Source organism: Rhinolophus ferrumequinum, chromosome 17, assembly GCF_004115265.2.
Source record: "Rhinolophus ferrumequinum isolate MPI-CBG mRhiFer1 chromosome 17, mRhiFer1_v1.p, whole genome shotgun sequence".
Lineage (NCBI taxonomy): Eukaryota > Metazoa > Chordata > Mammalia > Chiroptera > Rhinolophidae > Rhinolophus > Rhinolophus ferrumequinum.
The window spans coordinates 15278901-15305360 of NC_046300.1; the positions used below are offsets into that span (position 1 = coordinate 15278901).

At 47.2% G+C, this 26460-nt stretch overlaps 1 protein-coding gene across 2 annotated transcripts in view; it reads left to right on the top strand.

Annotated features, from left to right (window-relative positions):
• TRANK1 (tetratricopeptide repeat and ankyrin repeat containing 1) overlaps positions 1-7306 on the top strand; it is a 96637-nt gene extending 89331 nt beyond the window's left edge. For both annotated transcript variants that reach the window (XM_033133008.1, XM_033133009.1), the window contains 3 exons: positions 990-4039; positions 4491-4589; positions 5767-7306. In XM_033133008.1, coding sequence (XP_032988899.1) covers positions 990-4039; positions 4491-4589; positions 5767-5864 — 3247 coding nt within the window. In that variant the 3' untranslated portion in view covers positions 5865-7306. The remainder of the gene's footprint in view (positions 1-989; positions 4040-4490; positions 4590-5766) is intronic.
• Positions 7307-26460: the final 19154 nt, after the last annotated feature.

Consider the following 26460-nt stretch of genomic DNA (forward strand, 5'->3'; position numbering starts at 1 on the left):
TGAGCTTTTAATGATGTGTTGAGTTGAGATCTAAGTGTAGTTGTCTGAGTATTAACCAGAGTTTCTCACTAGATTTATCTGAGTGTCCTTTGAATGCCGTGTGTACTGGATGTAGAATTCAGTTGCTAAATGGTGTAACGCAAAATTCAATTGCTAACTGGACATTTTATATTTGAAAGAAAATACCTAGGTAGTTCCTTAAACTTGCTAAAAATACTCCCTACTCCATCAGCCGGTGCTCACATGAGAAGTGTATTCCCTTTCTTCATCTTCATTTATACCCCATTCACACAGGGCCTGTTATACTAGGAAATCTGATGTTTGTAGGATAAACTGAGGCATCACAAGGTCCCTGGCCACTTCTCTGGTTGTGAGGAAATGAATTTTGTCCCAATATGAGAGTTCAAAAGTAAGCATGTTTTGTCGGATTGTTCCAATGCCTTGAAAATTGGTAGTGTGGGATATACGGACTTTGATGAGCAGTTCATTAGTCTTACTCTAACTGAACCCCATACAGACCTGGCAAAAGAAAGAAATCACGAGTTGGTTAATTAGAGGAAGACTAATGTAATTGCTGGAGTGTGCAACCCCCGTCTTCATCCTCTCTCATTAATCACATATCAAACTGAATAGGTTTGTATACCCAAAAGGATTATCATGCTTTTATGAAAGTGTAAGGGATTTATTTTTCAAGGATAATTTTGACTGCATAACTTTTGCACTAGAGATTGACTTTCAGACTTAAGTTTCAATTACTTAGGTTGCAACTGCATTGTATTTCACTAATCAAACACACTAATACTTGGCTCCTTTGGAAAATAAAGAATTAATTTTATCATTGTAAAATGAAGCATTTATAAAGATGTTGGATAAGTTGAGGTCCTATTTTGTAATTTATTTCCTTTAAGTTTCTCTGTGCTATGTTTTGGAGGAAATTTTCTATTGGTTGGGTGATAATGAGTTATCATTTGTGTCATCTGTCATTGTAGGTATGAAGAAATGCTAAGGGCCAAGACCCTTCCCAAACCCAAGCTCTCCTATTCTGCCAGTCAGTTTTACTTAGAAGCTGCAGCAAAGTACCTGAGTGCCAATAAGATCAAGGAGATGATGGCTGTCCTCTCGAAGCTAGACATAGATGACCAGCTGGTGTTCCTGAAGTCTCGGAAACGGCTCGCAGAAGCCGCAGACCTACTGAACAGGGAAGGTCGGAGAGAAGATGCTGCTTTGCTTATGAAGCAACATGGCTGCCTCCTGGAGGCTGCCAGGCTCACTGCCAACAAAGACTTTCAGGCCTCATGTCTGCTGGGGGTTGCCCGCCTCAATGTAGCCAGGCAATTGGATGTAGAACATACCAAGGCCATTCTGAGCGAAGTCCTTGATCTCTGCTGCCAAACCAATCAGCTGTCCGGCATTGCTGAGGCCCAGTTCTTGCTGGGGGTAATCCAGGGAGACTTTCAGAAGCTCAAGGATGCCTTCTTTAAGTTTGACAACCTCAACCACTCAGCTGGAGTGGTGGAAGCGCTCTACGAAGCCACCAACCAGTGTGCGGCTGAGCCTCAGAAGGTTCTAGCCCTGGCTCCGGGGGGCTTGGAAGTCCTGCTCAATCTGGTCAGAGCCCTCAAAAGAGTGACCAACAATGCTGAGAAGGATATGGTCAAGTCTTGCTTTGAGTTTTTTGGGATTTCTCAGGTAGATGCCAAATATTGCCAGATAGCTCAGAACGACCCTGGACCCATATTAAGAATAATTTTTGACCTGGATTTGAACTTGAGAGAGAAGAAGACAAAAGACCCTTTCTTGATAATGACTGACCAAGTGAAATTAGCCCTAAACAAACACCTTTTGAGCAGGCTGTGTCAGATCACACGGAACCTGCTTGGGAAGAACTACCCGGGCATCTGCATGAGGTTTATTGTTGGCTTAAAATGTGAGGATAAAAATTGTGAAGATTTCCATAGGCCTTTGCGGCGTTGTGAAGCCAGGTGTTTGGTTCAGTCAAAAATGCACCTGGTTGCAATCAATGGATTGCTTTTGGAAGCCAAGAAAGTGTTCCCTAAAATCTTAGCTGAAGAACTTGGAGAAATTGATTACATTTTGTCTACGGATATGTATCACCTTTGCAAATCCTTCCTGAATGTCCTCTTCCCTAAGCATTTCCATCAAAGAGTGTTGTCAGAAAACCCCGTGGCATGCAAAGAAATCCTGAAACCAAATTATAAATCTTTCCGATCTTACAGGTTTGCTCTGAAAGAGTACATCCATTTCCTGTTTCAAAACGAAAGGGCACGAAGGCGCCGGGAATCTACAGACCTGTGGCTCAGCGCCATGCAGGCGTTCCTCTCCTCCTCCAACTACCCGGAGGAGTTTGAAAAGCTGCTGCGCCAGGAGGAAGACAATTACCACAGGGAACTCAAAGCTCTAGAGTCTGAAAAAGAGGAACGGGGCAGGGGGAGAGGCAGCAGGATGAGAGGAATAGAAGGGAAATTCGGCATGCTGGCACCCAACAAGGATGACGCGAGTACCGAGAAGACCCACCTGTGCTTCATCCGGCTGCTGGAGAATTGCATCGACCAATTCTACGTGTACAGGAACCCAGAGAACTACAAGAGGCTCTTCTTCCGTTTCATGAACGTCCTTGTCAAGCGGTGCAAAGAACCACTCATCCCCAGCATTGGAAACACAGTGGCGCTGCTGGAGTTCCAGTTCATCCACTGTGGGGTGGTCCTGGCCCGCCTCCGGAAGAACACCATCCTGTGCCTCCCCAAGAGCTACCTTGCGCTCTTGTACTACTGGGAGTTTCTGTGCAGCAAGAAGGACAAGGAGCTCGGGGACGTGTTCTCCATCATTCAGGAGTACAAACCTAAGGATGTGACAAGAGCCGTTCAGGATTTCCGGTTCCACCTGTCCTACCTTGCCAAGGTGCTCTGCGGCTACGAGAATATGGACTTCAACGTCCTGCTGGATGCCTTCGCCGACATAGACTACGTGGTGTCCGGGGAAGCAGAGCGGACTCTGGTGCTGTGCTTGGTGATGCTGGTGAATGCAGAGGCCATTCTGCAGCCGTTCTGCAAATCTCTTCTGCATCGCCACTTCCAGGAGATCGAGAGGAGGCTGCAGCTGATGAGCATGGATTGTCCAGGCCAGGTTCCCGAGAGGCTCCTGAAAGTGGTGAAACAGGTGTTGATGGCAGTCAGTGTGAAGTCGATGGCAGAAGCGCTGCAAGACCTGCTCTTTGAGCGAGATGAAGAGTACCTGATGGACTGCTGCTGGCGGTGGGACAGCGTGCACACCAAAGGGGTCATGGTCCGCGGCCTCTATCACGAGGAGGTCAAACTAAACCGCCTGCTCTGTGTGGACCCCGTGGACTACTCTGCCGAACCGGAGTGTGAGTTTGACCAGAACGAGACGGATGAGCTGGCGTTAGAAGACCGAGATCACCTCCTCGCCACCATCCTTTCCCAGAGGCAGCGGAAGGCTTCCATCCAGCGGAAGTTGAGAAGAGTATGCCTGGTGGTGTCCCTATGCATCAGCTGGAGGAGAAGGGTGAGTGCCCAGACAGAGTGCTTCAGGGAGGAGGCCAGGGAGCCCGGGACTGGGAACTTCAAAAAGGCCGACATCGACAGAACCCAGTGTGACCTGTGTGGAGTGAAGTTCACCCGAGGTCCTGAGAACTATTTCAGCCCCAGTAAAGACTTCGAGGGAGATGCTTCAGAGACTGTGGCCCTTTCTGGGGCCGAGCTGGACGACAAGGAAGGTTGGGAGAGGAATAGCGAGACTTACGAGCAGCACATCTGCCAAGAAGGCCACCAGAGGCAGCAGATGGCCTACCAGAAATACTCTGAATTTTTCCATGACAAGGTGGACCCGGCTATTGACGAGGGCAAGCTGGTGGTGCAGGATATTGAGCAGAGCGTGTGGATCCGTAGTCACCTGGGCTCCAAAGAGCAGAGCCACATGCTGCAGAGGAAGGTCCAAGAGAACATCAAGAAGGTTTCGGATACAGTGGAGGACCTGTACAGGCGGAAGGCCTGGGCTGGTGGTAAGGGGCCCTGGGAAATGGGGGCCCACAGGGTGTTAGACCAGGGCTTTGAGAACACACGTCAGAGTCAGCCCTTTGTCTGACCTGGGCGTGATGGAACTTGGTGTTTGCAGAAACGCAAGCGAGGACCGTGTGTTGTCAAATTAGAGCAAAACCCAAGGTTGGGACCACCCTTCCCCCCATTAAACTGATGGATTATCTTGGGCCAGGATGGTTTCCCCTGGCACCACAGATAAGAAAAGGGCTGCTAACTATGGAGAGGATATAGAGAGAATGTTTCAAGTTTTGAGGACTTCGCTTCTGGCGGCAGAAGGCAGCTGTGGGTCTTTACCTGTCGTTCTCCTTAGGGAAGCACAGAGAAAACTCTTGGGAGGTAGGGGCTTTGGCTCTAGTACTGGGTGCCCTTACAGTGGCCCCTTCACTCAGATCCCTTGTTCCTTGGTTCCCATAGCGGAGGAGGTGATGACTCGGCTTGTCAACATTCTGAGCCCGTCAGTCAGGGATGCACGGGAGTGGCTGAAGAAAACAGAAGTCCACTTAAAGGAGGAAGGTAAGGGGTCCTTTATCCCTGGCAAGGCTCTGGGTCTTGGGGTTCTTGGCTCTGCTGACTTTCAGGTCAATCTGAAGTGGGGCTGCCTCTGATGTCAGCAGTGACCGCTCTCCGTCTGGGAGCATCCGCCCCCACAATCAAATTATTAGCAACATAGAATCTGAGTGTTTCCACCTGACTGTGAGGGCTTTATTCTGGGCTTAAGTTAGTTGCTTTTTCAAAAACCTCTTTTGCCACTCAAGAGCTATTATCAGTGACGTTCAGTCACTACTCACGCTAAAAAACAGTGACTCCCAAGGTTACGCAAAGTATTGCAAAGCCATCTCTTGATAAATATGTTTGCCTGTGTCAATGGTTCATGTAAGTTAATGAATATTTATTGAGTGTTTAGTGTGGATTAATACTGTTCTGGGCTTGGGCATATAAAAGAAACACACTGGTGAACAAAACAAACAAAATCATTGGGGCAACTTGCATGCATCTTCCTACAGAGCAGTAAAGGCTTGTGTAGAATGAGTTTCTCTCCTGACAGAACTATCTTGCCAAGTTCTACGTGATCTGGAAGGTCTTCCCTCTTGCCCATTCCAACTGCTGACCCCTTAGCCCCACCTCATTTCTTCTAGCTTTTGAGTATTTCACCTGCCTTATATTGTTCTGTGAGTCCTTTTAATCCAGATGCTACCAGGAAATCCAGACCCCGGAGCTTGGAAAACTTGAGGGGACCGGGCACAAATATCTGTGCCAATAAAAAAGTCTTTAGAACACAGTCCCTGCCAGATCTGTGATTTCTGAGATTGTTGCAAAAGGAAGATAACGTATATCAACTGAAGTCTGTGGTTGAGTTTAGGTTTTGATTTCTTTCATTAAAAGGGCCTTTAAAATAAGGCCAGAGGAACCAGCCTGTGAGAGAACTTCCTTCTAGAGAAGAGTGTTTACTTTGGCTTCATCTCATCCTGGGAGGCAACGTCAGTACTCGAAGAAAAATCCTGTTGCTGGCACCCTGGTGGAAGGCCCCTTTAATTTAAAACAATTACAGCGACATTAGGTTTTGCTAGTTTGTTATATTTTGCAGTGCATTTGTGGGGGAAGGGGGAAATCACCATTCTACACTTACACTTTGTTTCTTTTCTTTTCTTTCTTTCTTTCTTTTTTTTTGTTGTTGTTGCTTTTTAAACAGGCATCATTCAGGAAGATGAATACGAAAATGAAGTTGAAGACTTTGGTGAGCTTCGTCCTAAAAGACGTGCACGGAAATGTGGAAAGCAGAGGAAATAACTAAGGTTCCCACAACTGCCTCAACCTTCAGAACATTCCATCCTGACTTAGAATTCTGAGTGCTGCGGCAGAGGAGAAAAGGAATGTAAAGCAGCTTTAAAAAGTAGGGGAGTCTAGCAACCTCTTTGCTTTTTGTTCCCGTTACTTCTCTTTCTGTGGTGGCTTAGGGTCTGGCTGCTCCCTCAGAGCGGGGCCCTCTAATGCTTTCCCAGTTAAAGTCCAGCAGTGTTAGTTCCCCTAAAACATGACAGATGAGAGGAGTCATCAGTGAAGGGATAGCTCCTCGCCCCAAAGCCCCCAAGTTCTCTGGCTCCTCCCCAACACGACAGGAGTTAGTAGGAGGGACACCCCTCACCTCAGTTGCCACTGTCCTGGGCCAGGAAATGCCTCCACAGATCCCCCATCTCCTTTTCCATGGCTGCAACATCGAGTAGTGCAAGAGCTGTGTGTGCCCAGTCTCTGCGGGCCCTACTGTCGGCCACTCCTGCCCCCAAGTCCCATCCTGGTCACCTCTGAGCCTACTTGTAGCCTAGTTCATTGCATTATATATGTTAGCCTTTTCTCTCTGTGGTAACTTTTCTGCCCTCCGTCCCCTCCCCTCCCCCATTCCCAGCTGCCTGTGCACATTATGGTTAGACTACCTCAGAATGTAGTCAGGAGTTCCCCCAGCATCCTTTGCGTGGCCAACCTCAGGACCTTCCCCTGGAAGGAAAGGCTGGGGGGTGTGGCCAGGGGCTTCCCGGCCTGCCTCTCCAAGGTGGTCCTAACTCCACCTTGGCTATGGTGCAGACATTCCAAACAGTGTTTTGTATGTAGCCTGGTATATCTGGTTCTTTTGGTTCTCCCAGGCAAGTTTGTCATCCTAGCTCAGGTTGACATTCTGATGAGGTTTGTCCCACTGAGCTCACCACGGTGGGACAGTGACTTGCAGAGATGCAGGTGAGGGACAAGCGGACAGAAAGGGGAGCCAGTCTTATAGTGCCGATCCCTAGGGAATATGGCTGTGAATCACTGCCCTGTGGCTGGTAGGCCCTGTAAGAGGCGGGGTGGGGCGTGGGTCTGTCTGTGGGAGGCCAGTGCTTTCTCCTCCCACCCCCCTGGGCCAGCAGCCATCAGTACAGTCCCATTTGGGAAGCCTTCATGCCTCTCTGATTACTGCCCACCCTTTCCCCAGCCTCTCAGTTCAGCCTGGTGGGAAAGGTCAGGTTCGCCTTGGCCCTTCCTTGTTTCTGTTGTCACCACAGAACCAACTTTCTCCCCATGTTGCTGCTGCTTTTGCTGCTCATTGTTTTCTCTTCATTGCTTTTCTAAATGACTCTCTTTCCTTGAAATGTTTATGTTTCTAATTTTTATTAGGTTATGTTTCTAATTTTTATTCCAGGTGTTTTTTATAAACTTCACTCGCCAGAAAAAAAAAAAAAGGGGAAAAAATCAAATCTGTATCATCAGATTTGTATCATCACATTTTTATAAAGTTAAATCATTTCTCTTACATGATGCTGTCCATTTGTTTATTTGCAATCTCCACACGGAGAGTAAAGGGGTACGTTTGTGGCTGGTTCTTTCTGGTCAGCTGGTTGAGGCTGACCAGGGCAGAAGCTTGCTGTGCCTTCTGAAGTGAAGACATCTGGGGACAGAGAAATAAAGCATAGCCCAGGGCTCACGGCTGGTCGCAGTCTCCTGAGGGCCTGCCTGTGCAAATTCTTTCCCATCTGGTGGCTCCTAAGCATGCAGAGGGTGGACTGTCCAGAGTTTTGCCAGTGTCGTCTACTGGGACTGCTCCCTGACACCAGCATCGCTCTGGGAGGCAGAAGACCTGGAGTCAAATCCTCGTCCTGCCCCTCATGAGCCATGTTACCTGGGTTAAGTCCCATCCGTTCAACACTCCCTGAATGCCTAAATATGGCACCACCCTTGGGGCTGGGGGCCCTCACGATGTGGTGTGGGAAAGAGATGGAGACTGGGAAAAACAACAGCAATAGAAAAGGGGAACGCGTGGGGTGGTAGCAGCATTTATATCACCCAGCTGGGCCTCAGTCTCCCCATTTGGGAAACTGAATTGTCTAAGATGTCTTCCTGCCCTAATGCAGAGTGGTTCTGTGGGCTGTTGGCAGGAGTTTGGAAGGAAGAAGGGACACTGACTTGGGAGCTAACAGTGTCCCCCAGCTCTGTGCTGGCACCTCAGTACCTTACCAAATTGCTGGAGGGAAAACTGAGGCCTAGATGCTATTTCTCACTCTGGGTTGCAGGGCCTGCTATCCCGAGTCATGAGAATGAATAAAGCATGCTTGCTTTAAGCTACTTAGTTTTGAGGAGGTTTGTTACACGGCAGTGGATAACTAAAACAAGGGCCTACTATGCGTCAGGTACTATTAGGCATGTTGCAGCTGTGATCTCTAAATCTTACAACTCTCCAAATTATATAGTGATAATCACTAATTTGTATATGTGTAAAGTGAGGCATTTGCCTGAAATAGTGAGCACAACTCCCTATGGAAGCCCCTGTTATTACACCGTCTGCCATCGGAAGGAAAGGGCTTCAGCCACCTGTTTTCCTGACCTGGTGGGGATCCTAGTGCCCTAGTGTTCTGAAGGATCCTAGAACCCACCCTTGGAACCAAGCTTTCTCATCTCAGCCACCTCCTTTCCGGACCCTGACATCTAGCTGGCTGCGCAAGCTTTGCCAGCAGCTGAGATATCGTTGCCAGGGCAACCTACAGGAGAAGTTACTCTGACCAATGTTACAGGGTTCTCCACTCAGCTCCTGGGTTCTGGTTCCCCTGGGACACTGGCAGCCAGCACTGCTGGCTATCACATAAGGACAGGTCTGCCCCCTAACGTTTGTGGGGACTGGGGTAGGACTGCAACGAGAGGTCTCTCCTCCATCCCTTCTCTTCCCACCATGAAAAGCCCGTTTGTGTGTGGACATTCCAGCCACAAATGCAAGCTCATTATATAGCTGCACCCACCTCCCAAACACTCACCCTTGACTGCCCCCTTCGACCCTGCACACCAGCAAGGAAGAAGCTCAGGATATTTGTGGGGGGGCAGCTTGTTCATATTAGAATGTGATCTGGAGGGGGCCGTGAATACGTACTTTTCACAAGTTTGGGACACAGTATTTAGCTAACAACACAACATTGTGCCACTTTTCTTGTCATTTCTCTTCCTACATCTATCTCCTTCAGGATCCTTGCAGGACAGGAATCAAGCATTCATAGGTTCTCCAGCCATGATTACAATATAACCATCTTAACTTCCTCGGTGTCAAATCTCTCTCTCTCACACACACACACACACACACACACACTTCTCCCTGGCCTTCTCCTGCAGGCTCAGATGTGTTTCTTGGTCAATACTGTGTAATTGCCAGAAATCTGTGTCCCTGGGGTCAGCCTTAAGTGTATGACCCAGGGGATGGAGAAATCAACGCAGCGGGTCACTGCTCTCCCTTTTGCCACAAATATCTTTCCTAAGAAATTGAGACTGGCTTTGCCTGACCTTGTCGATCTAATGATGCTTCAGAGATTCTGGCTGTAGAGCACAAGACCAGGTGGGCAGCAAGGAGCCATCTCCCCACCACTGCCCCCAACAGCCCCCATAGTGGCACAGGCTGGAAGAGTTGCCAGGAAGCCTCCCTGCTTAACCCAACAGACCGCCATTCCTTACCACAGCAGAGAAACAGGTCTGCCAACAACGGTAGACAGCTGATACTCACTCCTACCCACCAGCCAGGAAAATGTGTCTCCCCACTCGCGAAGGGGAGGGAGAAGCCACCAGTGAGGTACCAGGTGTTCTATAGATGAGATGGGTTGTTTAGAATCCTGTCTCCTGGTGCTGCAGAATTCTAACCCTATTCAGAATTCTGTGTTCTCTGCTTAAGACACTTCATGTCACCCTCCTTGGTGGTGATGCAACCTGAATAGCTGATAGGACATTTCTGTGGGATGAGTTGCCCTGGGGAACTAGGACCGTCATCACAGGATTTTTGAAGTGAGCTACAAAGATTGAAATTTGGCTTATACTGGTGGGAATTCAGACACGTTATTTAAAGTCTCTGAGCCCGTTTGGGGATTGACAAAATGGAAATAATGACACAGGCTTGTAGCTTGGTTGTAATATCATTAGCTTCCTTCCTCCTGCCTTCATTTGGTAGATGGAGGAATAATGTGAAAAGGTTTCAGGCAGGACAGGGTGGAGTGGTCAGGAGCAATGACGGAGCCCTGGGGACAAAGCTGGGTCAGCTTTTGAGTGCCCTTTATGTGTGCCCATTTCTAAGAGGGCTTTGTTCCCAGCCACCCAACCTTCTTTTAGAGACTGAGAGTATTTTTTAACCCAAATTTTAGCAATTCTACAGGACAGCTGTTTCAGGGAAATAGTAGGCCAGTCTGTGATATTTGGAGTCATTGTTTTAAGGTCAGGGAGTGGGATGGGGCACGAGAGAGAAACCCCGGAGTTTCTGGAGGCTGTGTCCTCAGAGATCCACACCTGCAACCCGAAGCGACTGTGGCCACTCTTGAGGGTCTGGAGGTGCCCAATAGGTGAACATCCTTTTGTTACACTGCCAGTTGGATATTATTTTCTGCTGTTTCTGTCCCCATTTGGCATTACCAAATCATGATGGAGAAAAGATTGGCTATGCCTGTGCTGGAGAGGCTGTGGGAGAAGGACATTGTCACTCTGCAGTGGGAACAAAACCGGGACAGCCTTTCTAGAGGGTACTTCGGCAACATCTATTAAAATTTAAAAATGGACTCACTGGGGCCGGCCCAGTGGCTCAGGCGGTTGGAGCTCCATGCTCCTAACTCCGAAGGCTGCCGGTTCGATTCCCACATGGGCCAGTGGGCTCTCAACCACAAGGTTGTCAGTTCAATTCCTCGAGTCCCGCAAGGGATGGTGGGCAGCGTCCCCTGCAACTGAGATTGAACACAGCACCTTGAGCTGAGCTGCCGCTGAGCTCCCGTATGGCTCAGTTGGTTGGAGCGTGTCCTCTCAACCACAAGGTTGCCGGTTTCGACTCCCGCAAGGGATGGTGGGCTGCGCCCCCTGCAACTAGCAACGGCAACTGGACCTGGAGCTGAGCTGCGCCCTCCACAACTAAGACCGAAAGGACAACAACTTGAAGCTGAATGGCACCCTCCACAACTAAGATTGAAAGGACAACAACTCCACTTGGAAAGAAGTCCTGAAAGTACACACTGTTCCCCAATAAAGTCCTGTTCCCCTTCCCCAATAAAAATTTTAAAAAAGAAAATGGACTCACCTTTGGACTTAGCATCCCCACTTTATGATTATGATTATTATTATTATTAATTGTGGTAAAATACACATAACACAGTTTACTCTCTCAGCCTTTTTTCACATACAGCTCAATAGTGTTAAGTACATTCACGTTATTGTGCAACCACCTTCTGGAACTTTTTCATCTTAAAAAGCTGAAACGCCATACTCATTATATAATAACTCCCATTTTTCTTCCCCTCAGCCCCTGGCTACCACCATTCTACTTTCTGTCTCTGTGATTCTTGACTACCCTAAGTACCTCATAAATGGAATCATGCAGAATTTGTCTGTTTATAATGGGCTTCTTTCACTTAGAATTCTGCTCTCAAGGTTTACCCATGTTGTAGCATATGTCAGACTTTCTTTCCTTTTCAAGGCTGACTAATATTCCATTGCCTATGTGTTACCAGCATTCCTACTTTTAAGGATTTATATTAGAGAAACATCCCTACAAATGCCCAAATAAACATTCACTTCAGGAGTGCCTGGGAGAATGAAAAATTGGCCGCAACTCAAATATTCAGCAGGGGCATGAGCAAATACCATGAATATGGTTCAGATTTTAGAAAGATCTGAATGTGCTGGCATGGAAATATGGCAAAGAAAAATTTCTCACTGCAAACTCAAAGTAAAGAGGAGGCTCTAAGGTTCAATCAATTTTTTTTTAAATAAATAAAAATTTACCTCCAAATTGCTGTTGTTGGTGTACTTGAGTACTCTGAAAGACTTGGAATTTTAAAAATCGTTTGGAGTGTATTTGTGGTCACACAAAAAAAATATTTTTAGAAATCAAAATGGAGAGGCAGAAGAGGGCAAATATATGTTGCTCAATGAGGTGGTCAGAGATGAATATGCTCCACCCACTCAGGAGTTTACAAAGTGATATTAAAAGGTAGTGTCATGCAGGGTGTCATGCGGGGTCTCAGCTCCCGCTCCCCACATAAGAACGCAGGACATGGTGAGGCCAAAAAGGAACACCCACGGAGCCACAGATAGGAGAGTCACACCACTATATTCTCACTGGCAGCTGGGTTGGAGACACAGGACGCAGGAGCCACACTATCTTCTACCTGCCGTCCACTTCTCTATGCCCACCAACCCCACTTGCTAACTGCAATCCGCACTTGCTAGCTCAGCCACCATCTTCTTGCTAGCCCCCATTTTTCTGCTGGCTTAGCCACAGCAGTTATATTAGTGGCCAATGGTTCACTGGTTACAGCTGACGGCCAACTAGCCACAGCTGATGGCCATCCAATCACAGTTGATGGCCGTTTACTACCTGAGCCAGCACCTTTCCACGTGAGGGTGAGAGCCTGGAAACTGGACTCCTGGCTCTGTCCCCACAAGTAGTGTCATGTGTTCCATGGTGATGATACCCCTGTAGGAACGGATGCTCTTTTAGACATCCCTGAGGTCCCACACAGGTTTGGTTCAGTCCTGTGTTTCTCCTCCGACTGACCCCATCCAACTGATGTGTATCTGCAGCCAGCTGTAAAGAAGAGGGAAGCCCAGCTTCCACAGTTGTCCGTCATTTACACCTTGAACTTTATCACCTGATCCTTATATGTCCTGTTCTTAGCAATCTTGGCTCTAGACCTATCTTTCTCCACAAGAGCATTCTTGCCCTTGAGTCTCACAGGTGATGATATCCTCCTGCTACCTTCCCAGGCTTCTTTCCTAAGCCATGAAGACACACTCATCTATGTAGCTATGGGGCTTCAGACCAAGCAGTCACAACAATACTACTAACCCCTGTCATTCAGTGAATGAGTACTTCAGTACAGGCTCATACAGGTGCAACCCCAAAGAGTACCCACAGCAACCCCACGAGACAGATGTCGTCATCATGTTCGTCATACAGAGGGAAGCTAGGCTCTGGGAGCTCCATCCAGCCTTGTCCCTCAGGACTCCCCCCTCCCGCCCTGGCCCATGGGGATCACAGGGAAGTGTTTGAATTGCATAGATAGAGAGGATAGAAGTTTTCTTGAGAACGAAAATAGTTTTCTTCATTTTCTCTTATCAACGTCCTCCTCCCTTCGGTTTTTGTCTTTTGGTGTGTTTTTTTTCAAGCAGATGTCAGCATGTTTCCAATTACCTGGAGACCTTGGCTGTTTTGACTGCTGACCTTGCAGGTGCCAATTTGGCAACGAGGAAGAGGTGGGAGCATCTTTTTTGTTGCTAAGCATGAAGTCCATTTTCCTGGGTGAGAGCTACTATGGTTGACCCAGCAAAGGGATTCCTTCCCACCATGTTGCTGGTCTTGTTGGCTCAGGAGTGGGGCCCCTGGGACAATGCAGGGCTGGGCCACATCCACCAAAGGGAAAGACTCCCTCTCATGGAATGTTTCTGATTTCACAAGTGAAGAAACTGAACAGACCAGGTTGGTGACTTTTTCAACTTCACTCTGAGCTTCTGGGTCAGAACTGGGGGAAAACTCTATCCCTTTGTGGGAACAGAGCCCCAGAGAGCAGTTTCCAGGCTCTCGGCCTCACGTGGAGTGGTGCTGGCTCAGGTAGTAGATGGCCGTCAGCTATGGCTAGATGGCCGTCAGCAGTAACCAGTGAGCCATTGGCCACTAATATAACTGCCATGGCTTTGCTAGCAGAAAATGGAGGCTAGCATGAAGATGGTGGCTGAGCCTGCAAGCGGTGCAGTGAGGGTTGCGAACAGTGTGGCTCCTGCTTCCTGTGTCTCCCACCCAGCCGCCAGCGAGAATATATTGGTATGACTCCCCTACATATGACTCCGTGGGTGTTCCTTTTTGGCCTCACCATGTCCTGCATTCTTATGTGGGGAGCAGGACCAGAGACCCCGCAGGCCGCCCCGCACGACACCCTTCCACTGGGGCTGTGAGATATTTGAACAGCAGGACAAAAGGCAGAAGTGCTATCTGCCTGGGGTTTGTGTGTCTGGTGCTAAGCACCATGAATTCTCTTGGCTCGTCAAAACTCAGCTCTGAAGAACCCAAGTTGGGTTAGTGTTTTCAGGGAGACCTGCATTTCTCACTGAAGTGTTTTCCTAGAAGAACTCTAGTCTTCTTCCTATCAAGAACTTTCAAATGAAAAAATTGGAAAACAGTGGCAATCCTGTTAGAAGAGAAGGAAAGTGTCAGGCTGTCTGTGCTGGTGGAAGGGAATGTGGCCTGGGCCCCAAGGGCACAGCTTGTGAGTAGGCAGGACACTGCCTGGTGGGGTGTGTGTGTGTGTGTGTGTGTGTGAGTGTGTAGGGGAACTGGGGCATGGAGGAAGAGGGTGCAAGTGGCTGAATTTATCATCTCTTCTGTTTCTTCTTTGCATTTAATTCAAAAGAAAACCAATTCAAAGGAAAGAAACCTTCCAGGCTGCCTGGGGGTGTCCAGGTGGAACTAAGCCATGGCAGTTTACTCCCAGTGAACTGCAATCCGCAAATACCTGTATCTGAGGAGTATTGGCCAGGGGACAAACACTGTTTTGTCTACCCTTGTTACAGGAGGTAGTTTAAAAAATACGGTGGAAGCCTGCAGTCGGAAAGGGTCTCCAAATCCTTTTTTCATCCTGCACTGATGGGAGTCGGTGTGTGTGGGTGGGGTGTGCAGGGAAGGGCAGGGTAGGCTGTGTGCAGTGGGGAGGAAGCTGCCTATCTGGTGTAAGGAAGGAGAACGGGAGATCTTCTTGACGAGGGCCGTCACCCTTTCATGATAGGTGTCTTAGTCAGCTCAGGCTGCCATAACAAAGTACCACAAGCTGCGTGGCTTAAATGGCAGAAATGTATTTTCTCACAGTTCTGAAAGCTGGAAGTCTGAGCTCAAGGTGTCAGCAATTTGGTGTTTCCGAAGGCCTTATCCTCCCTGCGTCTTCACCTCGTCTCCCCTCTGTGCGTGTCTGTGTCCTAATCGTCTTTTCTTATAAGGACACCAGTCATATTGGATTAGGGCCCACTCTAATAACCTCATTTTAACTTAATTGCCTCTTTAGCGGCCCCACCTTCAAATACAGGAGGTGTCTGAGGTACTGGGTGTCGGGACATCAACATGAATTTTTGGAGGACACACACATCTCATAGCACCAGGTAAAGGCATCTGCTTTTCTGAGGAATATTTGAGGAAGAATGAGTTTAGCTGAATTTATTACATTAGCCCCAGTTGTCAAATGGCAGAAAGCAGAGCCTGTGATGGTAAAGTTTTGGCTGAACAAAGGGGACCAAAGGATTTATGGCATCTGGTTGCCTGGAATGTTTCAGGTGCCGGTAGGGCTTGGACAACTGGCTGGCAGGGTGGTGGCCATAAAGACTGCCCTTGGAGCTCTGTCTTCTCCCTCCCTTGAGTCTTTTCTGATCCTACTCCCTGGACGTCTGCATCGCTCCTGCGGCCTCAGTTTCCCTGATCTGCTCATGACTTCAAAGTTAAGTCTTCCTGCCCCAGTCCCTCTTCCCAAATCCTGCGGGACTTCTCCATCCTGATGTCTCACTGGTACACTAGTCAGGGTCCCAAGCAAAATGCTCTGCCCCTTTGGGTCAGCTTTTTGTCCTGATTTATCGATTTTCATGAAAGGTCGATCTCCCCTCAGTCACAAGCCTCGAAGAAGCTGGTTGCATTCCTCACCAAGAATGATCTCCTAAGGGCAGCACTCGGGCTGGTTACCGCTCCGTCCCCCATGCCTATGTGTGCACCCCGTAGTGGGCACCCAGTAACTGTTGGGAGATGGAGGGAATGGATCGCTAACCCAGTTTTATCCTTATGGCTTATTTCTAATCAGTCACCAGGCCTGAGAGATCACTCCGTTTCATCCATCCTCCTGCAAACCTTTACTGGGCACCTACCTTGTGCTTTGACCCCCTTTTATTGACTGAAACTTAGTTGGGTGCTGGGGATGCACAACCGTAGGAGGTGCTAGGAAGGCCATCGAAGGACAAGCTCAGACTCACTTTTCCCTCAACCCTTATTTCCTTCCTGACTCAGGTCTTCATCCCTTGTCGCTTGGACCATGGCACCCACCTCCCACCTCCCAGGGCTGTCCGGCTTTCCCCCTCACTTGTGTCTTAGCCGTGCTCGCTGCTGCTTACAGCTCGCATTGGCTATATTGTTCTGTTACTCAGAGACCTCAGACACCCCAGGGCCGAGCCTGCCCATCGAGCTCTCACCAGCCCCCTTGTCCAGCCTCATATCCCAGTTGCCCTTCTTTGCCCGCAAGTGACCGTCTTTTCTAACTGTCCCCTGCATGTATAGTGTACTTTCCAGCTTCTGCACCCTTGCCTAGCACTAGTTTCTGCCTGGAAGCCCCTTTCCCACCCAGATTCACCTGTTGAAATCCTTTCCCTCCTTTATTTCTCTTCTCCCAGATCTCCACTTCCAGGAAGCCTTCCCTAATTCTCACATGGAAATTAACCTTTTTCTTTGAGATGTGGGAGGAGGGGGACTGATACTCTACTCCCCAGAATGTGGGCTCCATGCCTCTTTTGCAGCACTTCAGAGCAGAAGGGGGAATAGGGCTTTGATGTACGTACCTGCCTCCTAGCTTACGCTGTCCAATGTAGCAGTCACTGGCCACATTTGGCGATTTATATTAAAATGAAATATAATTGAATATTCAGTTCCTCAGTCACAGTAGCCACAGTGGTTCTGTAGTGGACAACACTGGTATGGAGCATTTCCATCACCACAGAAAGATCTGTTGGACAAGGAGCGAGAGCTCCTACCTGCCGGTCCCGGCATTAGGCCTGGGGCTTGGCCCATAGTCGGTGTTCAATAAATGTTTGTTGAATTCAATTAGACATATGTTTTGGAGGGAGAAAAAGAATGAGGGGACGACCGGAAAAAAAAAAAAAAGAATCTTTTGCGCTTTTGAACCAGATTTCCAGTCTTCCAAAGTGAGCTGGCAGCTGCCCCTGCGGAGCAGGAGATGGGGAGAAAGGAAGAGGAGCCCAGGGGCTGAGCACCTACTACTGACCAGGCCTGACGTACAGCCCCCCAAATTTGCTGGGGCTAGTGGGGTGCGTGGAGAAGTGCAGACAATTGCTATTTTAGACACATTTTCCCTACAGATGAGACACATTTTTGGCTTACAGCTTAACACAGAATCAGGGCCAAGAGTGCGTGCTCGAGGGCGTGCGTCTGAGACTGTCATAATGTTTGAGTATGGCCTCCTTTATTCCTATCCCACTTCGTTGTCTTGCCCTGTCCTGCCATGCATTCGGCAGGCTTGGCAAGGGGCCAGGTCACCTATAGTCAAGCTTCTGAGAGGGCATCTGGGGAGACTAGAGAAAATGCAGGGAGGCCCATGCAGCGAGTGAGGAGTGGGGCTCGTGGCCTTTTTCCAGACTGAATCTGGGGCTGTGTGTCAGTCTCAGCTTCAAATAGGGCAGCTCCCTTGCAGTGAGAGCGAGCTGTCACAGGGTTTCTCTGGGAAATCCAGTCTTCAGGTGCTCTGACAGCCAGTGGGAGGCTCTGAGCTCTATCCAGCTCAAATCAAGAAACGGATCAAACTCGGTTGTTTCCCCCATAAATGCTCCCACGAATTAATATCACAAGATGATTTTGACACCTGGAACTCCGTCTATTCCTGGTCAACAAAAATTGGTACTTGGTTCCTTTTCCTCTAAGAATGTTCATGAACTATTTAAGTATAAGCAAGCATGGCCTCTGTGTGGAACACCCGCTAATCGGCGTTTGGAACCAGGTGTCTCACGGCTATCATTGTATTTAAGCTTCCTGGTAACCTTGAAAAGCAGGCAGCGTCCACTTTGCAGATGTAGAGACTGAGCTGCAGAGAAGTTAAGCTGCCAGCCAGCGCCTTTCCCTCACCACTCTCAGTGCTCTGCTCCAGCCTTCACTAGCACAGTACAATCACGAGGGAGGTTATTTGCTGTCCCCTATGGCCATGATAGCGCTCTGATTTGCCCCTCCTGCGGGCCTGATTTCTCTGAGCCAGTGCATTCATCTGGGACCAGATACAACATCAGGCACTGCTGACCCCAGTTAAACCTTTCACCTGCTCCACCACAGCCTGGCACCTTCAGCCCTAAGGAGCCCCCGGCACAGATGCCTCGGAAGAAAGACAATTGTTGGGCAGGACATGAAATCTCCTTGCTGCCTACCACCCTCTCCGGACTCAGTCTCCATCGGGGCATCAATTCCTCGCTTCCTCTCTTGGGCTTTTTGCAGCCAAGCCTAATTTTGCCCCTGCTCACTTCCTCACCTAACACACACCTGCCTCATCTCTCCTGTGCTCCCCTGTTGTCTTCAGTTTTTCCTTCTCTCAGCCCCTATGGCAGATTGTATTTTCCCAAAACTGGCACAGCAACGTTTCTAGCCCCACCTGCTCTACCAGGGCTTTGACACACCTCACCAAGAGACAGTCTATTTTTCCTCCCTTGAACCAGGTGGGACTCTGTTAGTTCCTTAAGGAACAGAATATGGCAGGAGGAAAACTGCATTATTTTCAAAGCTAGGTCCATAGAAATTGATATGGCTTCCACTGGGCTTTCTCTCTTGGAGAGCCCAGCCCCCATGTTGTAAGGAAGTCCAAGCAGCCGCATGGAGAGGCCCATGCAGGTGTTTCAGCCAACAGTCCCAGGTAAGGTCTGGGCCAGCAGCCGGCATCAACCACCACTAAACATGCAGGTGAGCAAGGCCTCAGATAGTTCTAGCTCCCAGCCCTTGCCCCAAGAGATGTCAAATGGAGTAGAGACATGAGCCATACCCAAATTGTAGATCTGTATGCAAAATAAATGTTTTAAGCCACTGTGTTTTGGGGTAGCTTGCAACCATAGTGACTGGTACCCCTGCAATGGACTTTCAGTCCCAATCATTAATAATAATTGGTGCATCCCTTTTCTGTTTTGTTCTCCAGACTTTCCTCCCAAGCTTTTAGTCTAGGCTATTATTTCCTCTGTTATCTATTATCTCCGTTATTTCCTCTGTTAACTGTTATCTATCACCTTAGGCAGCAGCAACTAAGACTGTTAGCCTATAAATATTTTCAACAAATGCCCCCTAGTACTCCTGTCTCTGGCTACGGCTTAGTACGGAGGGTACTGAAAAAATGTATACACATTTTAAGAAAGGAAAAAACTGTATTAAAATTGTAATACTCAATATATACTGATAACAAAAGATGAATGAATACAAGTCACGTTTGACTTCTGCAATTACAAGAGGTGCTTAAAGTGGTTACCATCAGCATAATTTTAGTACAGTTTTTTCCTTTCTTAAAATGTGTATACATTTGTTTGGTACCCTCGGTATATATCCTGTAGGATAAAGTCCACAAGACCACAGACTATGACCTTGTGTATTATAGTTTTTAAAAATACTGTCTTGACCTAGTTCTGAGGCCCTGGCTAGGGGATGGCAAATTCTCCTTCTTGAGCAGCTAATTGAGTTCACATACCCTATCCCCTCTATCAGGTTTTCACACTCAGGGGGACTTGCCCTAATGCCCCAGGGCAAGAGAACTAAAGGAAACCAGGGGAACACTATCTCATGACATAGAGAACATTGATAAAAAGATAGGAATTGTATAAAGAAAATGAGTAGAAATTTTGGAGTTGAAAAGTACAAGTGAAAATGAAAAATCACTTCTAGACAAATCATAATCAAACGGTCTAAAGCCAAAGAGAGAACCTTGGGCCGGCCCGGTGGCTCAGGTGGTTCGATTCCCACATGGGCCAGTGAGCTCTCAACCACAAGGTTGCCGGTTCAACTCCTCTAGTCCTGCAAATACTGGTGCGCTCCGCCCCTGCAACTAAGATTGAACACGACACCTTGAGCTGAGCTGCCGCTGAGCTCCTAGATGGCTCTGTTGGTTGGAGTGCATCCTCTCAACCACAAGGTTGCAGGTTCGACTCCCACAAGAGATGGTGGGCTGCGTCCCCTGCAACTAGCAACGGCAACTGGACCTGGAGCTGAGCTGCGCCCTCCACAACGAAGATTGAAAGACAACTTGACTTGGAAAAAAATCCTGGAAGTACACACTGTTCCCCAATAATCCTGGAAGTACACACTGTTCCCCTTCCCCAATAAAATCTTTAAAAAAAGCCAAAGAGAGAACCTTGAACGCAGCAAGAGAAGCAACTCATCATATACAAGGGAGCCTCAAAAAGATTAAGGGCTGATTTCTCATCAGAAGCTGTGAACTGAAGGTCAGTAGGAAGAGATTCTCTGAGTAGTTAACATTACTCCACTGAGGCTGAAGACATGCACCTAAGATGCGTATGGGTGGGGGATGTCAGAGTTGAGAAGGGGGCAGGAAGGACATCCCTCCTGCTCAATACAGGTCTTCACCCCACCCCTTGCACCCTCAGGCCATCCGGGAAGAAGCCCTGTTGCTAGGTGCTCTTCAACTCGGTGTCAGTTTGCCAGATGTATGGATGGGGTCAGGGAGCCCAGACAAGACACAAAGGACCAGTCAGCTGAAAGGGAGGGTGTAAACAGAGACATGGGACAATCTTTCTGGCCAAGATTTGCATAGTCTAACGCTAAGTATTGTTGCTGTTGACATTGTTCTTTCTGAAAAGATGTTTCAGTCTTGTCTTCCATGGACCAAGAGTTAGGACCACTGACTCTGCCCCCTCACAAGTGCTTCTCTTCCTCTCTATCCTTCAAGGACCTGTTGGGCGCGACCATCCAGACACCACCATACTTTGGGTGAGAGCTTTCTTGCTTAGCAGAAATTGGCTTTGCTCACCTGGGTTCCAAACTCTGTGCCAGTTTTGCCTGTGGCATGGCTGGGTTGCCTGGCAACGGGGCTCAGATAACAACAATGTGCTGAAATGACAGAAGGATCCACCCCCACTCCACCCCCTCACTCCCAAGGTGCTTCTCTTCCTCCTTTGGAGAATGAGGACTGCAGTCTTCAGTTGCCAAGATCATGCTAGGCCAGAAGCAATAGAGAGGCTCACCTTTCCCATCCTTACTCGCTTTCTGTCATAGCTTTCTGCTTCATTCACCTTATGGGATCTAGCACAATTAGACGATAACTTGTTTATTTGTTTTCATCTTTGTCTTCTTCCATTGGAATGTAAATTCCTCAAGAGTTGGAATTTTGTCTATTTTATCCACCTCTGCACCTAGAGCAGTGCCTGTCCAATGCCGTGTTTCCCTGAAAATAAGACTTAGTTGGATCATCATCTCTAATGAGTCTTTTGGGGCAAAAATTAATATAAGACCCGGTCTTATATAATATAATGTAATGTAATGTACTATAATATATTAAAATAATAACATATATATTAATTATATAGTATATATAATATAAGACCGGGTCTTATATTAATTTTTGCTCCAAAAGAAGCATTAGAGCTGATGGTCTAGCTAGGTCTTATTTTCGGGTAAACATGGTAGATATTTCTTGAATGAATGAATGAACAAGTGATACAAGAGTAAGGCCCCTGTGCTCTGGGAGGTGCAGAGGTAGAGTAGTCGGCCTCCTGGAGCCACCTTAGATGTCCCTCCCTCCTTTCTGAAGGGTGGGGAGAAGCTGGGTTGTCAAGCCTTCTGATAACAAAAGATGAATACAAGTCATGTTTGACTTCTGCAATTACAAGAGGTGCTCAAAGTGGTCACCATCAGTTAAACCATTTAGTACAGCTTTTTCCTTTCTTAAAATGTGTATACATTTGTTTGGTACCCTCGGTATATATCTTGTAGGATAAAGTCCACAAGACCACAAACTATGACCTTGTGTATTGCAGTTTTTAAAAATGCTGTCTTGACCTAGTTCTGAGGCCCTGGCAAGGGACTGATAAATTCTCCTTCTTGAGCAGCCAATAAAGGGAGAGGAAAGGGAAGTAGAGCTGGGCAGGGAATCCCAGGCCAGGCAGGGAGTCTGGATTGGCTGCGCAGTGATGACCAGTAGGCAAGAGGGGCACAACTGTGGCTGTTGACATTCTGTGTTGGCTGCACACAGAGCTTACTTTTTTAAAATTCCCTTTTATACTTGGTACCCTGATGCTGAGATGTTTGTAGATCAGCATGCTGAGATTTTTTTCCCCTAGCCTTCCTCACTCTGGTTTTGTTTTTAACGCCTTTTATTGGGAACAATCTCAAACTCACAGAGAAATTGCAACAACTACAAAGAACTTTTCCTGAGTCATTCCAGCGTAAGTTGCTGACATACTGCTCCATCGTCTTCCAAATACATTAGTGTGTATTTACCACAAATGAGGACATTTTCCTACATGCCCACAACACAACCATCAAAACAGGAAAATTAAATTGATATGTTACTACTATCTAATCCCCAGATCTCATTCAAGTCACCAAATGTCACAGTAATGTCCCAAAGAATTCAGTTCAGAATCATGTCTTTCAATTAGTTATATCTCTTTAGTTATCATATCTTTTTAGTCTCTGTTAACCTGGAAAGCTCCTCAGTCTTTACTTGACTTTCTGAACTTGACGCGTCTGAAGATGATATGTCAGGACTTTGTAGAATGTCCCTTAATTTGGGTTGAGCCGGAAAGCTGGTTCCATCTAGGATCTAGCAGACCCACAGCTGAAACAGCTGCTGAGAACGGCAGCTAGAAGAGCTGTCTTTGCTATGTTTTCATTCAAGTAATCCCATGACTTGCAGGTAATCACTATCACCACACAGCAGACCCCGCAAAGCAACATCTCAGCCCTCAGCCACTGGACTCTACCTGGATGCCATACAGCCACTTCAGACAACACCTCTATTTCAAGCTCATCATCTGCCTAATTCCTGGCCCCCATCTGGCCTGCTGGCCTCCAGACCCAGATTTGGTTACTAGAATCACCACCCACCCAGGCTGAAAGCTCAGGTCTGATTTGTGCTTCTTCCTTGTGAGAACTGAGACCACCTGCATCCACACAGCTTAGCTATCAGGACTGAGAACTGGGACCACCTGTTTATTCCAGGAAATTCTTGCCCAGGAATTAAGGCTATGAACCAGTAAATAATAACCTCATTGTTTGCTTCAGGGAATTCCTGTAACCCAGTGTGGGGACGGAGTCCCAGAGAGCAGTTTCCAGGCTCTCGGCCTCACGTGGAAAGGTGCTGGCTCGGGTAGTAGATGGCCATCAGCTGCAACCAGTTAGCGATTGGCCACTAATATAACTGTCGTGGCTCTGCTAGGGGGTTGGTTGGTTGGTATCGTGTGGATCCTGCTTTCCGTGTCTCCAACCCAGCTGCCAGCGAGAATAGTGGTATGAATCCTCTATCTATGGCTCCGTGGGTATCTCTTTTTGGCCTCACTCTATCCTGCGTTCTTGTGCAGGTAGAGGGAGCTGAGACCTTACGTGACACCCAGTTTGTTCAGTTTTGCTCATCTGGGCAAATAGCCTCCTTCTGGGACAATATATTGTTCAGCTGGGCAAACACTTACTTTTGATGTCGGATCTGCCGGCAATTTCTGGGTGTAGGTTGGGATCGTGTCTCGTGAAGCTGAAGAATGTACACACGGACCAGGGAGAGGCAAAGAGTTGTAAAGGAAGGTAGTTTATTAAAAACAGGAGAAGAGGTTGCAGCTCTCGAGCAGGAGGGGGTAACCGAAACTGGGAAGCCCAGTGACTGAGACAAAAGTTCTTGTATACCTTCCCTTGCCTGCTTGGGGAAGGAGGCTAGAGACTTCTAATGGAATTTGTCTATCAGGTTTGTCCTGTTTGCCCACCCTAAAGGGATTACCAACCGATTCCCTATCTATCAAATCGGCTCCTTTGTCCGGCCAAAAGGGATTTATGAGATAATTTATTAACCTCAAGGCGCATTCTCATATCTTTGTCCTGGAGTGAAGGAGACATTCCAGAACCTGGAGTTTCAGGATATGGCTGTCTTTTGCTTTATTCACCAGGGATTTTCCTGTCTGCCTAACAATATGTTAACCAACGTGTCTCACATTGGTATCAAGATTTACTGTAAGACTTTCGTCAGGCTGTATCCCCTGAGGGATAGCAGAATATGCCACCCTGAAGTATGCCACTTTGGCATGAGGACTATTTTGATCTGAAGATAACTAAGCAGAAGTTGATATAAGACAAGCTCTCTGCCCTCCCCTTATTTGCCTAAAAGCAGGACATAAATTTGTAAGGGTGTCCCCCTCCCTTCTTACCAGAAAGGAGAAAAGTTAATGAATGGAGACAACTCTAGATCCATTATTAGCCAAGGGAGGACACCAAATAATCTGCACAAACTTTGCTAACTAGCCCTTATCTACCATTGTTTTCTTCCTATATCTGCCTTCCCACAATTTGCTGCACCTAGAAGCTGTTTGTTTTGCCATTTCTCTAAAAATTTATCATTCTTCTTTTAAGATGCTATATTAGCCCAAGTTCTAACCATCATTTTGAGCTACTCATCCCTGAGTGCTCCCATGTGCATGAGAGCTGTACATGCGAGCTGTACATGCAATACACATCTGCTTATTTTTCTCTTGTTAATTTGTCTTTTGTCAGTCCAATTTACAGGGCCCCAGAGGAAAACCTAGAACGGTAGAGGAGCTGGCTTTTTTCTTTTCCCCGCTACACCACCAATCCTAAACTATAATGTGTTGGAGAAATAGATTAAAAACAGAATGTTCTTCTGACCCAGACGTCCTCTTCACAAAGGGAGTAGAGGAAAAAAAACCCAACACTTTCGCTATCGTATAAGCAGAATGTGATTGAATAAAGTAATACAGGCAATCCACTAAGCGATTGCAAAGAAAGAGATCTCACCCCTTTTTATAGTCAAGCAGATACAACCCATTAATACATGTTTTCAAGATAAATGGTAACTAGTCTTCAACTAAGGAGACTTGAGAGCACCTTTTGTTGCACATGGTTGTCCTAACCAGCATGGTAATTGGGGAGACTCTGTGTGTTGGCTTTCTTGGAGGAGAAACAAACTCAAATCTATGACGGAAGATTGTTTTGCAAATTGGAGCAAGGTGCCCACGGAAACCGAAGCTCTTACCCTCCCACAGGAATTTGGCGGCAGGCGCACTACCTCCCTTGGTGTCTGCATTTCAAAAAGATGGCACCCAGGAAACATTCCTGAGTTGTGACCCTGGAGAGAGGCTTATTTAGCCCTGAGGTATACATACATTTGAAATGGACAGAGACCGAAATTCTGAAGGAAAAGAAAGTGGGGAAAGAAGCCTCTTTTCTTATTTTTAGCAGGGAGAATTAAGCTTCTTTTTAAAAATTTGTATTTGCCCTTGCAAATGTCACAAACTTTTCTCAATCCTAATTAGTTCCTCCTTCCCCCATCCAGAAGACCTGTCTTAAATTACTTGATCCCAGATCCAAACCCCATAAACATCTACCCCTGATCTGCTGAGACAATACTAAGAATAGATCAAGGTGGCAGTCTCCCTTACTGCAGTAAGTTAAGTTACAGTGGTTTTGCTTGCTCATCAGGTTATTTTGGTGGTGTTTTCTGGAAAGTCAGCATTGAAACTTGCATTCTATATAGTCTGTCATTAAGTCCTTTTGGGTCTCCCTTCAAAGTTTCTTCAATGTGTCTTTTCCTAGTCCCAACTACTTGGGACCAGCCCCTTAGCCCTTACCTTGCATGCCACCTCTATTTCTTCTAGTCCATGATATGACTTTCTCCTTGATATGACTACCAAGGGAAATTTTCTGAAATAAAGCTCAGGCCTGTTTATCAGGCCTCTGTGGATTCTCAGCACAAACCAAGATATCCGTAACAGGCTTTTCTTTGTCATCTCCCATCTTTCTCTCTAGCCCTCCCTTTCACACCACAGTCCTCTGTATGTGCTGGTCTTTTAGTCTTAAAGGCCTTCACCACTTGCACTTTTTGAAATATTACCCTAAAGATGATTGTTAAAGAAAAAATTATTCTGGCGCTGGTTAAAATGGTGAGGAAGACTTTATTCAAGACTATTGCAATAGGGGAGAGAGCTCAGGCTCACCTTGGAATATAACAAGGAAAAGTGGGGATTTATGGCCAATGAACAGAGTAAGGGGGGGCGGTCAGTGGATGGAAAATTACTAAGAGGAGACATGAAGAGTGGGGGATTTTTGCTAAACTGACCAACAGGATTCATGCTGAAGGTAATTCAAGAACTTATATATCAGAGATGGGGATGAGGAATTTAATCAGAGAGCAGGGGTAGTCAGTTATCAAGGAGGGAGGGATTCTTACTAAACTGACTTTGCGGCAATCTTGTTAAGACTAGGCAAGCCAGTGGGGAGACAGAATGAGGGTCAACGTCAAGGTCTGTGTGAAAAGAGGACTCAGAGGAGCCTGACGAAAGTTTGGCTAAGGAAAGAATCTTTTTCATTACATAATGTAATAGTGAAAAAAACAAACAAAACACAAACAGTATAGATAGATGCCACTGTTGCCAACATTGCTAATCAATTATGGTACGTTTC